Source organism: Cervus elaphus, chromosome 12 (assembly GCF_910594005.1).
Source record: "Cervus elaphus chromosome 12, mCerEla1.1, whole genome shotgun sequence".
In the NCBI taxonomy this organism is placed as follows: domain Eukaryota; kingdom Metazoa; phylum Chordata; class Mammalia; order Artiodactyla; family Cervidae; genus Cervus; species Cervus elaphus.
This window is the reverse complement of record NC_057826.1, coordinates 77,505,762-77,519,474: the sequence shown is the minus strand read 5'-3', so window position 1 is coordinate 77,519,474 and position 13,713 is coordinate 77,505,762. Positions and strand designations below refer to the sequence as shown.

Sequence of the window (13,713 nt, the reverse complement as noted above, 5' to 3'; positions counted from 1 at the left end):
AGACTCTGTGGCTCTAATAAGACGGCCTCTGCCTAGCACTCCTGGCTAATAATTAACAACTATTTCGTTGTTAGAATACTAGGGCTAAGCTCTTATTTCTCTAGATCTATAACTATATTAACAATGGTTACCATAGCACAACCTTAGCACACTAAAAGCAAAAACACAGCAAGCGAATGTTAACCCAATAACCACTTTTATAGTAATTTTTCTTATATTTTTTAATAAAACTCCTTCATCCCTCAAAAATGCTCTATATCTAGTAGGGCTTTTATATAATCAGGTTCTTTATGCTATTCTATGATTAAAATATCATAAGCAATCATGCATATTAGTACCAAGGGCATAAATGTATTTGACTAACAAACTACCAGCAAAGGAGCGCAAATTAAGACACTGCTTTCACCTTAAATAATCTCATAAAATACCACCACCTAAAAAACTTATTGATTAAAGTTCTAAATTGATTCTTATATGGGAAGAGATCGGGGAAGGCCTTCCTGCCTGTGTCAGAGAAATTAGGGAGTAGTCCATTGAGGCAGGCATCAGAAAAACAGATATCATCTTTAAGGTGAGAGTCGGGGGCAGCTTTGGGGCAGCTTTCTGGAATCCCTGAAGGCCTGATCCGCCTTGCCCGTCAGGCTTTCTCCCCATGACCTTGTCATGGGTGGGATCTCGTGAGCTAGCCTTTTTGGAATCCTTGAAAACCTGATCCGTCTTGCCCGTCAGGTTTTCTCCCTTATGGCCTTGTCATGGGTAGGGTCTCGTGTGCTGGCTCCCGGCACCAAGCCTCCCTGTTCATCACCACATCCCAGAGCTTACTCAAAGTCATGTCCATTGAGTTGGTGATGCCATCCAACCATCTCATCCTCTGTCATCCCCTTCTCCTCCTGCCTTCAATCGTTCCCAGCATCAGGATCTTTTCAAATGAGTCAGTTTTTCGAATCAGGTGGTCAAAGTATTGGAGTTTCAGCTTCAGTATCAGTCTTTCCAATGAATATTCAAGACTGATTTCCTTTAGAAGGAACTAGTTTGATCTCCTTGCAGCCCGAGGGACTCTCAAGAGTTTTCTCCAATGCTACAGTTCAAAAGCATCAATTCTTTGGCACTCAGCTTTCTTTATGGTCCAACTCTCACATCCCTACATGGCTACTGGAAAAGACAGCTTTAAGTATATGACTACTCTCTGACTCACCACAAATTTTTACTTTGTCTACCTATTTTTCCCTAGTCATTATGTTTGGCAGATCCTGAAAAGAGGCATGAAGAAAGCAATTAATATTAAAGGTTTGAAGTGAGGGAAACTGAAGATTAAACAAGTTGACATACATCGGTAATTATTCAGTGAAATAATTTTTCCATTCTGTTTAAGATATAATTTTGTATAGCCTATGAAACATTCCTATAATCTACTGATTAGTCATTCATTAGCCTTTACTTTCTTTTCTCCATCCAGAATCTAGTGACTGGTTTAAAATATTCACAGATCTTAAACCTTCTGGGTGAAAAGCAATCTTATCCAAAATAATTAATATATCTTTCTCTATTTTTTTTGTTTTTTACTGAGTTCCAGGGCTCTACTTAGATTTTTCAATAAATAAAACTACTTCAACATGAAATGATTTTTCAAAAATCAGTCCTGGTGAAACAGATCACCAGCCCAGGTTGGACGCATGAGACAAGTGCTCAGGCCTGGTGCACTGGGAAGACCCAGAGGGATAGGGTAGAGAGGCAGGTGAGAGGAGGGATTGGGATGGGGAATACATGTAAATCCATGGCTGATTCATGTCAATGTATGACAAAAACCACTACAATATTGTAAAGTAATTAACAAAATAAATAAATAAAAGCTCAAAAGAAAAAAAAAATCAGTCCATCTGAATTTCAGAGTCTATTCAGTGGTTTGTATTTAAATGAAATTATAACAGGAATAAAATATTCTTTTGAAATCTAATATTGATTCTTATGTAGTAGACTTTGAGGGGGTCAGTGTTTTCAATCCTGTTACTCTAAATGTAGAATTGTACTTATAGACCATGTGTCCTAGAATTATCAGGTCACATTTTCTGTCTCATCGGTCCAGAGTATTCAGTCTCACTTGTCAGTCACTCATTATTATTTCTCTTTGTAAAATAAAGTTAAGATAGACATGCCAGAGTTTTCTCTGATGTAATGCTATAATGCACTCCTACAAAACTTAATATCTACAGACTGCAGACACTTAGTACCTGTCAACCCCACAGAAGTTGGTGACTGAAGTTCTCTGCACTGTTTCATGTTCATGTGGAATGTAGCTGTCAATCTTCCATTTGGTTTCATTGCTCTAATAGATGAATTAACATAAAAGAACCAAAGGCAAATAGACAAGTAGAAAAGAAAATACAGACATGTTCTAAAACAGTGCCAGTTCATGTAATTTAAGATCAAAATAGCCCATGAATGAGTGAAGCAGAAAGGAAAGTTTGTATTTTCTGAGACTATTCTACTCTTCTGTCCCATTTCACTTCTGAGTGCTGACAGGCAGCGAATGCCTGGGCTTGAATTATTTGTAACTAAACAGAGGAGATCATGAATGACCACAGCAGCCTGTGCAGCAGCATGATATTATAAAATATAGATATATATTAATATAGTAATTACATATATATTAAGAAACTGATACTGATAAAATTTTTTATCAAAATACAGACTGTAATATTACACATCAGTTTTTACATGTGCTCTTTGGTTTTGATATGAAGCTCTGTGAAGTTTTATCACATTTATAGGTTCTTGTACCACCACTAAAATCATGACACAGAATTGTTCCATTTTTCTAAAGAAACCCTCTTTGCACATCCTCCCCATCCCTGCAATTCTTTATAACCCCAGGAACTACTGATCTTTTCATCTCTGTATTTTGTCCTTTTGAGAACATTATATAAGTAGAATCACACTAGGTATATAATCATAATAATCCAATAAGTGTAATCATACACCATGTCGTCTCTGAGATTGACTTTTTTTCATTCAGCATAGCATCCTGAGATCCATCTAGGCTATATTTGTTTAGTCACTAAGTCCTGTCTGACTCTTTTATGACCCCATACACTGTAGCCGGCCAGGATCCTTTGCTTATGGAATTTCCCAGGCAAAAATACTGGACTGAGTTGCATTTCCTTCTCCAGGGAATCTTTCCAACCCAGGGATAAAACCCAGGTCTTCTGCATTACAGGCAGATTCTTTACCACTGATCTACCTAGGAAGGCCCATCTAGGCTACTAAATATATCAGTAGTCTGTTTCTTTTAATCGCTACAAACTGTCATCAATTTATGATATTGATTTCAGTTTTTTGACTTTCCAGTAGTAAGAAAGCTATACACATTGAGTAGAAACCATACTTGGAATTTTTAAATTTGGTCTTTTCCCATCCTAGCAACATGTGGCGTAATATTCTCTGCTGATTCTGGGCAGCAGCAGTGAGCTGAGCTCCTGGCCAGCCCTGAAATCATGAGGGGAAACAACCGACATACTTACTCTCATTCTGTACTCCCACAACCATTCTGGTTTTCACTTTCAGTGTGTGTGTGCTAAGTCACTGCTGTCGTGTCCGACTCTTTGTGACCCTGGACTGTAGCCCACCAGGCTCCTCTGTCCATGGAATTCTCTAGGCAAGAATACTGCAGTGGGCTGCCATGTCCCCCTCCAGGGAATCTTCCCCATCCAGGGATTGAACCTGCGTCTTTTATGTCCCCTTCATTGGCGGGCAGGTTCTTTACCACTACCATCACCTGGGAAGCCCCACTTTCGGTAGAGTACTCAATGAATTACATGAGATTTTCAACACTTTTGTATAAAATAGACTTTGTGTTAGATGATTTCTCCCACCTGTAGGCTAATGTAAATGTTAAGCACCTTTAAGGGAGTCTGGGTTAGGTATATTAAATGCATTTTCCACAGATGATATTTTCAACTGAAAATGGTATATTGAAGCATAACTCTATTGAAAGTTGAGAAAAATCTGTAAATAAGATCTCATTGTACAGATGTATTATAGTTGCATTTACCCCGTGAAAGATTTTTGGCTGATTTCCAGTTTTTGGTGACCACAAATATAGCTGCCGTGAATATTCAGGTACAGAGTTTTGTGAGAATGTTAAGTTTTTCCTTTTTCAAGCATACATACCCAGGAGTGTGTTTTGCTGAGTTGTAAGGTAAGTGAGTATTTAAGCTTACACAAAACTCTTGTACTGTTTTCCAGAATGACTGGACCATTCACCCACCAGCAATGTATGAGTGATCCAATTTCTCTGCATCTTTGCCAGAATTTGATATTTATGATAGCTAAATCATAATGATATCTTTATGATATCTTTAATCATAATCTATCTTTATGATAGATGTGAAGTGGTATTTCTTTGTGGCTTAATTTGCACTTCCCTAACTACTAATAACACTGACCATCTCTCTATATGCTTATTTCCTTACCACATAGCTTTTTGGTAAAGTGTCTGAATCATTTGTCCAGGTTTCAACTGGATTGTCTGTTTCTTCCTGCTGAGTTTAGAACAGTTCATTGTATTCTAAATACAGTTTTTTGATGAAAATGTATTTTGCAAATATTTCCTGCCAGTCTGTGGTTTATCTTTTTCCTTCTCTTAATAGTGTTTTTCACAGAGCAAACATTTTTAATTTTGATGAAATCTAAGTTATTTATATTGTATGGATTGTGTTTTTGGGGTCATGTCAAAAATTTTTTTGTCTAACCCTAGGTCATGAAGATATTCTCTTATATTTTTCCTAAAAGATTTATTGTTACATTTTATAGTTGGATATATGGTTCATTTTGAGACTGTACACACTTTTTTTGTACAAGATATGATATTTATGTCAATTTTCAATTATTTCCTAAGACTATACAATCATCCCAACCTCATTTGTTCATAAGACTGTGTTGTTATCTCTATTGAATTGTCTTTGCATTTGTCAAAAAAGTTTTCCTGACCTGTGTGAATCTACTTCTACACATTTACTCAGTGACATAAACTTGTTAATGATATTCTTTCATTACATTTATAACATTATAGAGCCTGTAGAATAGTTCTCTTTTTTATTACTTATATTTATATGAATAATTCATCTTTTTTATTTTTTCCCTTGATAATTATACCTAGGAAGATACTGATTTTATTAATCATTTTAACAAAATTAAATTTCTGTTTCATGGTTATCACTATAGTTTTATTTGTATTTCACCAATTGAACATTTTATTATCACATCTTTCATTTTACACTGGGTTTAATTTGCTTTTCTATCATCTTTTGCTGAGTCTTCATAACAGTTTTTCAACATCTTTCTTTAGTAATATAAGTACTTAAAAAGATAAGTTTTCTTCTATGTATTATTTTAGCTCCATCTCAGACATATTTATATAATGTACTCTCACAATATTTACTTTCAAAATATTTTCTAATAGCCATTGTAATTGTTTCTTTAACCTAGAGTTATTTTAAAGTTAGTGCATATAATCCAAATATTTTGGAATTTCTAGAGACATCTCTTTGCACTTGATTTTCTAATCATTTTCATCTTGGTCAAAGAATAAATTCTGTATAATTCCAGTTTTATTAAACATATTAAGACTCGTTATGCACACACTGATGTGTGTGTTTGAATGTATGTGTTTCATCTACACAGCAGGGCGTGTCTGGAGCCTCGGCGGCAGGTTCGTGTAGAGGCTGCAGGTGCCTGGGGAGCACCGTGCTGCGCAGCACAGAAGTAAGTGCCCGAGTCTGTGGTCCACGGAGAGGAAATGTGCAGTGAGCTGCGGCGTTCTGCAGGGACTGTGGTGGCCTTTAATCTTCCTTCCTGCTTTGTCCCTGAAGGAATGTAAAACAGCTGTATGAGGTGGCCCCCAGGGTTCTGAAGATACCAATTCACACTCTGTGGGAAAGTGGAAAAGTTACACCGAAGCGTGTAGCTGGCTCCCTCCTGGAGACTCAGGGCTGGGGGACTCTGCTCCACATCCGCCCCTCGCACACCTGATGAGGAAAGAGAAACAGTCACTGTGAGGGTCACTGTAACTCCTACTAAACCCTGAAAGTGCCCTCCCCATCCCCACAGATGATGAGAAGGATAGAAAGTCTGCAGGACTTGTCAGCTCCTCTCTCTCCCTCAACAATACAGCAGCGCCTCACTCCTTCAGGTTCCCTGTGGGGCAGCCGCAACTCACAGCAAACCTGGGCAAACAGAAGCCCCAGCACAGCGCCTGCTAGCCTCTTCATGATGCTTCCTCTTCTTGGGACATTTTCACTACAAGACACTTAACTAAACCCTGAGGGAGTGAGTGTCGTAAGTCATTCCTGCTCCTGCAGCCAATCAGCTCACCCAACAAGTCCTGCTCAGGTGACGCTGACAGGACGCCCCACCCCCCACCGCAACCAACTCAGGATGTGCTGGCCAGGGGCGGGTGAGAGGGGGAAATAGAAAAGTCGTTATTTTATGACTTAAGGGATACTTTCTGAGAACATTTCGGAGAAGGCGGACTCTGATTTGGAATTTGAGGGAATTTTAGCGAAAAGATAGCAAAAATTAACTGTATAGCCCCATCTTCCTCTCACATGGCATGGATGCAGTAGATTCTTCCATAATGAAATGCTTTTTACCAGAAGTGCTGAGGATCCAGCTTTTGTTTCTCTTATGCTCTCACTTGTGGTTCTAAAGGGTGCTCATGAATCAGAACAGTATCAGAAGTTGCTCCTATTGGCTGGAATACTTTGCTGTGTTGAACAGTATTTTTTAATTTATTTTTAATTGGAGGATAATTGCTTTACAATGTTGTGTTGGCTTCTGCCATCCAGTGATGCAAGTCAGCCATAAGTATACATACGTCCCCTCCCTTTGAACCTTCCCCCCATTCCTCTAGGTTGTCACAGAGCACCGTGTTGACCTCCCTGCATCATACAGAAACTTCCCACGAGCTATCTCTTTTGCATATGGTAATGTACACGTTTCAATGCTATTCTCAGTTCATCCCACCCTCTCCTTCCCCTACTGTGTCCAAAGTCTGTTCTCTATGTCTGCATCTCTATTTTTGTCCTGCAAATAGGGTCCATCAATAGATGAATGGATAAAGAAGTTGTGGTACCTATATACAATGGAATATTACTCAGCCATAAAAAACACATTTGAAACAGTTCTAGTGATGTGGATGAAACTAGAGCCTGTTAAACAAAGTGAAGTAAGTCAGAAAAAGAAAAACAAATATCACATATTAATACATATATATGGATTCTATAAAAATGGTACTGATTACTTTAAAAGTTATATATATTTACTTTAGACTAGGGCTGCATAAAGAGCAATTTTAGTTATCTTAACCACTAACTGAACATTGAAAACTGAACTGTAGTAATTTTGTTTTTTAAAAACATCTATAATTTTAAAATAAATTATTTTAAAGAAAATTTATCTTAACCACTAACTGAACATTGAAAACTGAATTGTAGTAGTTTTGTTTTTAAAAACATCTATAATTTTAAAATAAATTATTTTAAAGAAAATTTCTATTGTAAATACATGTTTTAAACTGTTGATTACTAGTTTTGTATTCTGCTTGTTAATTTTAGTAAACTATTTTAGAGAAAAATATTTCTTTTTGAAACCATATGAAGATAATTTTAGTTTGTGCTCTTATCTCAGACTCTGTAAATAATATCAATTCTCTGTCAGTAGATTTGGGGGTAAAAGGTATGGAAGATGAGGACCTGTATAATTTTACTGCAGTGAAAATGAAGTGATCTGCAGGCACTAACATTTAGATGGACAGTCCAAGGATGGTTCAGTAGTAGCAGCACGTAGGCCTGGTTGCTCCAAGGCATGTGGGATCTCAGTTCTCCAACCAGGGACTGAATCTGTGACCCCTGCATTGGCAGGCAGATTCTTTACCACTGAGCCACCAGAGTAAGCCCCATGTGCTGCTTGCACACCTGCATGCTAAGTCGCTTCAGTCATGTCCAACTCTTTGCAACTCTAGGGTCTGTAGTCCGCCAGGCTCTTGTCCATGGAATCCCCCAGGGAAGAATACTGGAGTGGGTTGCCGAGCCCTCCTCCAGGGGATCTTCCCAACCCTGGGATCAAACCCTTGTCTCTCTCCTGCAGCTCCTGCAGCAGGCAGATTCTTGACTGCTGAGCCAAAGGGGAAGCCCCATGTACTGCTTAGGGAATATAAAAAGTGATGAAAACTCTTTAGAGAAGCAGGGTTTCCAGACCTGCCTAGAAAGTGAAAAATTATTATTCACTTAATTTTTGTTTCTTTCAAAAAACTTCTTCATGGGAAATATGAATGTTCTAGACTAGCAACAATAACAATTTCAGATTTTTCACAGAGAAAGAGTGGTTTGTTTCTGGTAAGTGGAACAACTATAACACATCACAGTCCAGACTTGGCCCTGGGTCCAAGTGAAAGAAACCTTTGGTACAAGGAGAAGTATTTGTATGTTTCCCACTTCTTATGTTGGGACTAGTGCACTAAAACCAACATTTGATTGACATGAGGAGGAGCCACAACAAATTATTAACACCTCTTACTTTATTGCTGTGCTAAAATTATGATTCTAAGACCCCTCAAAATTCTTCTCAGCTGCATCAATAAACTAGGTGCTTATTCCGTGTCCTCTTTTTCTTCTTTTCTTTATCCATCTTCTGTCATTTCCCTTCCCTTCTTTTTCCTCATCTCTCACTGCTCTCTGACTCTCCTTCTAGATGACTCTAGATTTGCTCTCGTGACTGCTCCCCCACCGTGTCCCCCCTACTTCCCACCAGAGATACCGCACAGGTGCAGCCCCGTCTGTCCCACTGTGCCCCTCTCAGGACGCAGTAGTACACAGCGGTGTCTCTCAGGGTGACCTGGGGCAGGACCAAGGTGCTGGACTTTCTGTCTGAAGCTATGGTCAGAGAGGCCATGCTGTTCACTGTGTCTCGTAAGCCATGAATGACATACTGTGGACTCTGATTGGGATTTTGCCGATACCAATGTATATAGTCAGCTCCACTGATGGTAGAGTGGTTACAAGGCAGGTTTACATTTTCTCCTTCAGCACAATCCATGGAGCTGGGCTGGGTGGTCTTAGTATTAATCACAGTCCCTAAAGGGTCAAGAAAATAAAATTAGCCCCTGACCACAAATCAGTGTAATCCTGTGGATCAAGTGTACAACATTCTCATAACTGTCTGGACCTACCCCCTATTCCAGTGTTTTTATCTATGTCCTGCAAAATATCATTGGTGTTTATTATATAGAGACCAAAGACATATGGCAAGAATCTGAGACTCTATAGCCTTTACCTCATGAGTCCTTTGCTCAGTAAACACAGGGATTTCTTACAAACTGGTTACTGCTAAGTGTTCTTCTGGGATCATGGCTATGATTTAACCTGTCATGTAGAAGTTTGTGCTCCCTAGCAAATGCGTAGATCAGTTCTCAATTCCATCCTTATGAGGCTGAATAGGGCACAGGGAGAGCAGAGAGCAAATAACACTTCATGGCCCTTTGCCCTCAAGTCATCCCTTGTAGACACAGAGCACTTACCCAAGGTCAGAAACACGGTTACTCCAGTCACCAGCCTCATACTCCAAGGACACACCAGGATCATGGGCTCACAGCTCAGACTTGTGTCTGCTCCTGGGCTTGTTTCCACAGAACAGAAACAACTACTGCTGGTAGAGACTTAGAACCAGAGCAGGTATCAGTGTGTTGTTGCCAGGATCTGTCAGCCAATGATCAAGCAGTTCCTTGTCTAGGTCTTCCTGCCCTGTTTTAGTCATGCCCCCTAAAGAAGGAGAGACATCCCCAACTCACACGGTGTCTGCTGCCATCCTCTGTAAAGTTTAAAGCCTGGCTCTGTAAAAGGAACACCAATCACAATGATATCCAGAGCCATTGTCCTATCATTTGGTTCCTTAAAGAAATTGGCTGGTGTTCTATGAAGCTTATGAAAAACATTAATTAATACCAGAAAACTGTACTGAGCTATGTATTGTAAGGAGATGAAAATTTCCATCCATATTCCAGAAAATGCATGTGAAACTCCAGAGCAGGCAGTGATGTTCTCTGGAGGACAAAAAATATTAATAATGTAGAGACTAAAGCTATACAACCTGGAGTTCTGGGCTCCTGTAAAGGTCCTTGAAATCATGTGTCTACCACCATCTAGGTAAACATTTCTCAATGCATCTGTTCTTGATATAGTAACTGATGACTCAGATGGTGTCCGCCTCACTCTTCTTGAAGAGTGATCTTTAATCCTCATGTTCTCTATGCCCATGCTTGTAGGCACTGTGCACCAAGGATGCTGAAGCAGAGAGAAAGACAGGAAGGAATGCAAACAAAGTCGGGGTGGGGTGTAGAGTGGGTGTAAGTGGTAGAAAAAGTCAGGGGAAGGGATAAAAGCGTAAGTAATAGGGAAGGGAAAGATAATCAGAGGAGGGAAACAGAGAAAGCAGTGTCAGGAAGGTACGTGGAAAGGACTTAGGCTGTTGGGCTAAGATGCCCACAACCCTTGGTCGCGGACCCTCAGCCAGGGAATATAAAGAACAAGCTGTCAAAGAGAATAACATGTTCCCAGTGTTGGGATGTTGGGACTACAGTAAAGTCTCTGTCAGGGAAGACCACTCATTCCAACTCCACTGATCACAGAGGGTGGTTCCGTCCTTCCTTCATCATCTTTCTACTCTCATCAACTCAAAAATGGTCTTACTCCTCCATTCTAGTCTCTGCAAATGGCAAGACAGGTGAGGTGGTCTATAAACCCAACAACCATCTCTTCCCTCAAAACTGAACTATGTGTAATATATCGCATGTCACCTGTTATGTAAAGGACCAGTATGGGTGGTGGAGAAGTTATGCTCAAATATGGAGAGCAGATACTTTTTATATGCAAAATAGGCAATATACTAAAACACTGAAAGGTGTGTTGGAATAAATACCTTTTCAAATAAAAGCATGCAAAGCTGTAGGTTTTAAATGTACAGACATCCTGCTCAGAAATATGTAAATTTATGGTGGGAGACATCAGAACCTGATATTGTGAATTGCACTGAATTAGAGATGCAGCCTTTAGAGGGAATGGCTTCTGTTGGGACTGTGGATGGAATCTACCAGAACAGTTTGATCTTGCTCTTCCTTACTTTTGGATTTCTACTTCCTTTTCTCTTTCTTTTATTTTTTTTTTCTGGAAATATTTCAGAAATAAATGTGACTTTGTTGTTCAGCATAAAGGTATTCTAACAACAGGGTAACTCATCCTTTTTAACATGAAAATAAACATTTAAACATTAAAAAAGAGAGAGAATGGAAGTATGTCGTTTTTCCTTTTTCTTTGGCACATCAATGGAAAATTCGTTTCCCTTTCCCTCTCCCAGAAAGGACCACTATTTTCAGTTGAAGCAGCCCCTTCCAGTGACTGAGTAAATGAACTGCAGAAGTAAACCCAGGCCAAAAGCCCACTGGTGTGGCTCAGGAGTAAAGAGTCTGCCTGCCAATGGAGAAGATCCCAGAGATGCAGGTTTAGCCTCTGAGTCGGGAAGATCCCCTGGAGGAGGAAATGGCAATGCACTCAAATATTCTTGCCCAAAGACTTCCATGGACAGAGGAGCCTGGCAGTCTACAACAGTTCATGGGGTCTCAAAAAGTTGGACACGACTGAGCACTATAGCACTACTATGTAATCTTTTAAAAGGGGGCTTCCCAGATGGCTTAGCAGTGAGAATCTGCCTGCCAGTGTTGGAGATGCGGGAGACATGGGTTAGATCCCTGGACCAGGAAGATACCCTGTAGACGGAAATGACAACCCACTCCAGTGTTCTCACCTGGGAAATCCCACAGAGTGTAGACTGCCAGGCTCCTCTGCCCATGGCATTCCCAAATTTGAACACTACTGAGCATGCAACCTTTGGAAAAGCTCAAATTTGAAGGTAAAAGAAGTAACCTAAATGTTCATTGACAGAGGAGTGTATAAAGAAGATGTGGTGTATATACACAATGAAATATTGCTCAGCCATTAAAAAGAATGAAATAATGCCATCTGTAGCAACATGGATGGGCCTAGAGAGTTTCATACTGAGTGAAGTAAGTCAGACAGAGAAGGAGAAATATCATATGGCATCCCTTATATGTGAGATCTAAAAAGAAATGATACAAATGAACTTTCTTACAAAACAGAACGAGACTCACAGACTTAGAAAACAAATATATGGTTGTCATAAGGAGAAAGGGATAGTTAGGGAATTTGGGATGGTCATGTATACACTGCTATATTTAAAATGGATAACCAACAAGGACCTCAACATTACATGGATGGGAGGGGAATCTGGGGGAGAGTGGATACATGTACATGTATGCCTGGGTCCCTTCACTGTTCGCCTGAAACTATCACAACATTGTTCATTGGCTATACCTCAATACAAAATCAAAAGTTCAAAAGAAAAATAAATCTTAGCTGTAAAACCTTTGTACTCACCTGTGTTTTCTTAGCCATCAATTATTTTTGACTGTTTTATTTCAGTAAAACCCCTACTATGATTCTCATTATTGACATCTCTTTCATTTTTCCATTTGTCTTTAACCTTCCCATATTTAAAGGTTACTTCAAAAGTCCACATAATTCAAGCATTTATAAGAGAGGTTGTTACTGTCTGGGAACTCAAGAATGTTTCCTGAATGAATAGTTGAATCTATATTCATGAATTTAGTGAAAGAAAGAAATTGTGCTCAGCCACTATTCTGAAAACAATCTTCCAATTTTATGGAAAGCATGTTAAACAAAAAGACTCTAACAGGATAAGTAAAGGGTTATAATTATGGGCAAATTCAATAATAGGGAAAAAACATTCAAAATCTAAGATGCAGGAAAATTATATTGAAGACATGGGAGTAAACATCGTGGTAATCATGCTTCATTCATTTAACAAATATTCATAAGTATTTACTGGGAGCCTGTTCTGTGGCAAATCACACACACACACACACACACACACACACACACACACACACACACGTAAGCCAACAAGCACTACTACTGAAAATATAAGAACAAATAAAAATGAATTATTTATAGTAAGTATGAATGTATTAGTTAATTATATTAGTATAAAGCAGAAGAAAAGCAATTACCAGTACATTTTTTGTTTGTGGGGTTCTTCGCCTTTGTTTTTAGAAGATGGTAAAAATGACTACCAAATGTCTTTTTAAATAATACTGAAAAACAAAAAATACTCTGTATGACCATGAGGAATCTAAAAATGTTATCTTGCCTACTGGCTCTTTTCAGAGTTCTTAATTTTATAGGATTATATCTCTAAGACCATATGAGGTGAGGTTATCTTCCTTTGCTTGATGAAAACCAAAATAATGCCCATAACTTACTTTCAGAAAATCAAGATGACTTGATGAAAGGCTAATACCTCTGTATGATGAATACTTTCAGCAGTCCAGAAGTGGAAGAGAAATTCCTGAATCTAATAAAGAGTATCAATGAAAATATAAAAAATCAATATTAGTCTCTAAAGGATCACAAACAAGACAGGTAGACTATCACTGCTTCTATTCACTGTCTTCCTGAAGGGCCTGGCATCAAACCAGGAAAGGAAATAAGATGTATTAAGTCTGAAAAGGGGCAAATAAGCCGTTTTTATTTATAGGTGCATGTAGAAAATACAAAGGAGTATATAAGC

The 13,713-nt window shown here is 38.9% G+C and overlaps 2 gene segments (V, D, J or C); both read right to left on the bottom strand.

Annotated features, from left to right (window-relative positions):
- Positions 1–5,667: 5,667 nt before the first annotated feature.
- Positions 5,668–6,302, bottom strand: LOC122705831. The segment is given in 3 exon segments: positions 5,668–5,861; positions 5,949–6,023; positions 6,215–6,302. Coding segments are annotated over 3 exon segments (321 nt in total).
- A 2,449-nt stretch (positions 6,303–8,751) lies between these two features.
- LOC122705830 lies at positions 8,752–9,670 on the bottom strand. The segment is given in 2 exon segments: positions 8,752–9,128; positions 9,572–9,670. Coding segments are annotated over 2 exon segments (441 nt in total).
- Positions 9,671–13,713: the final 4,043 nt, after the last annotated feature.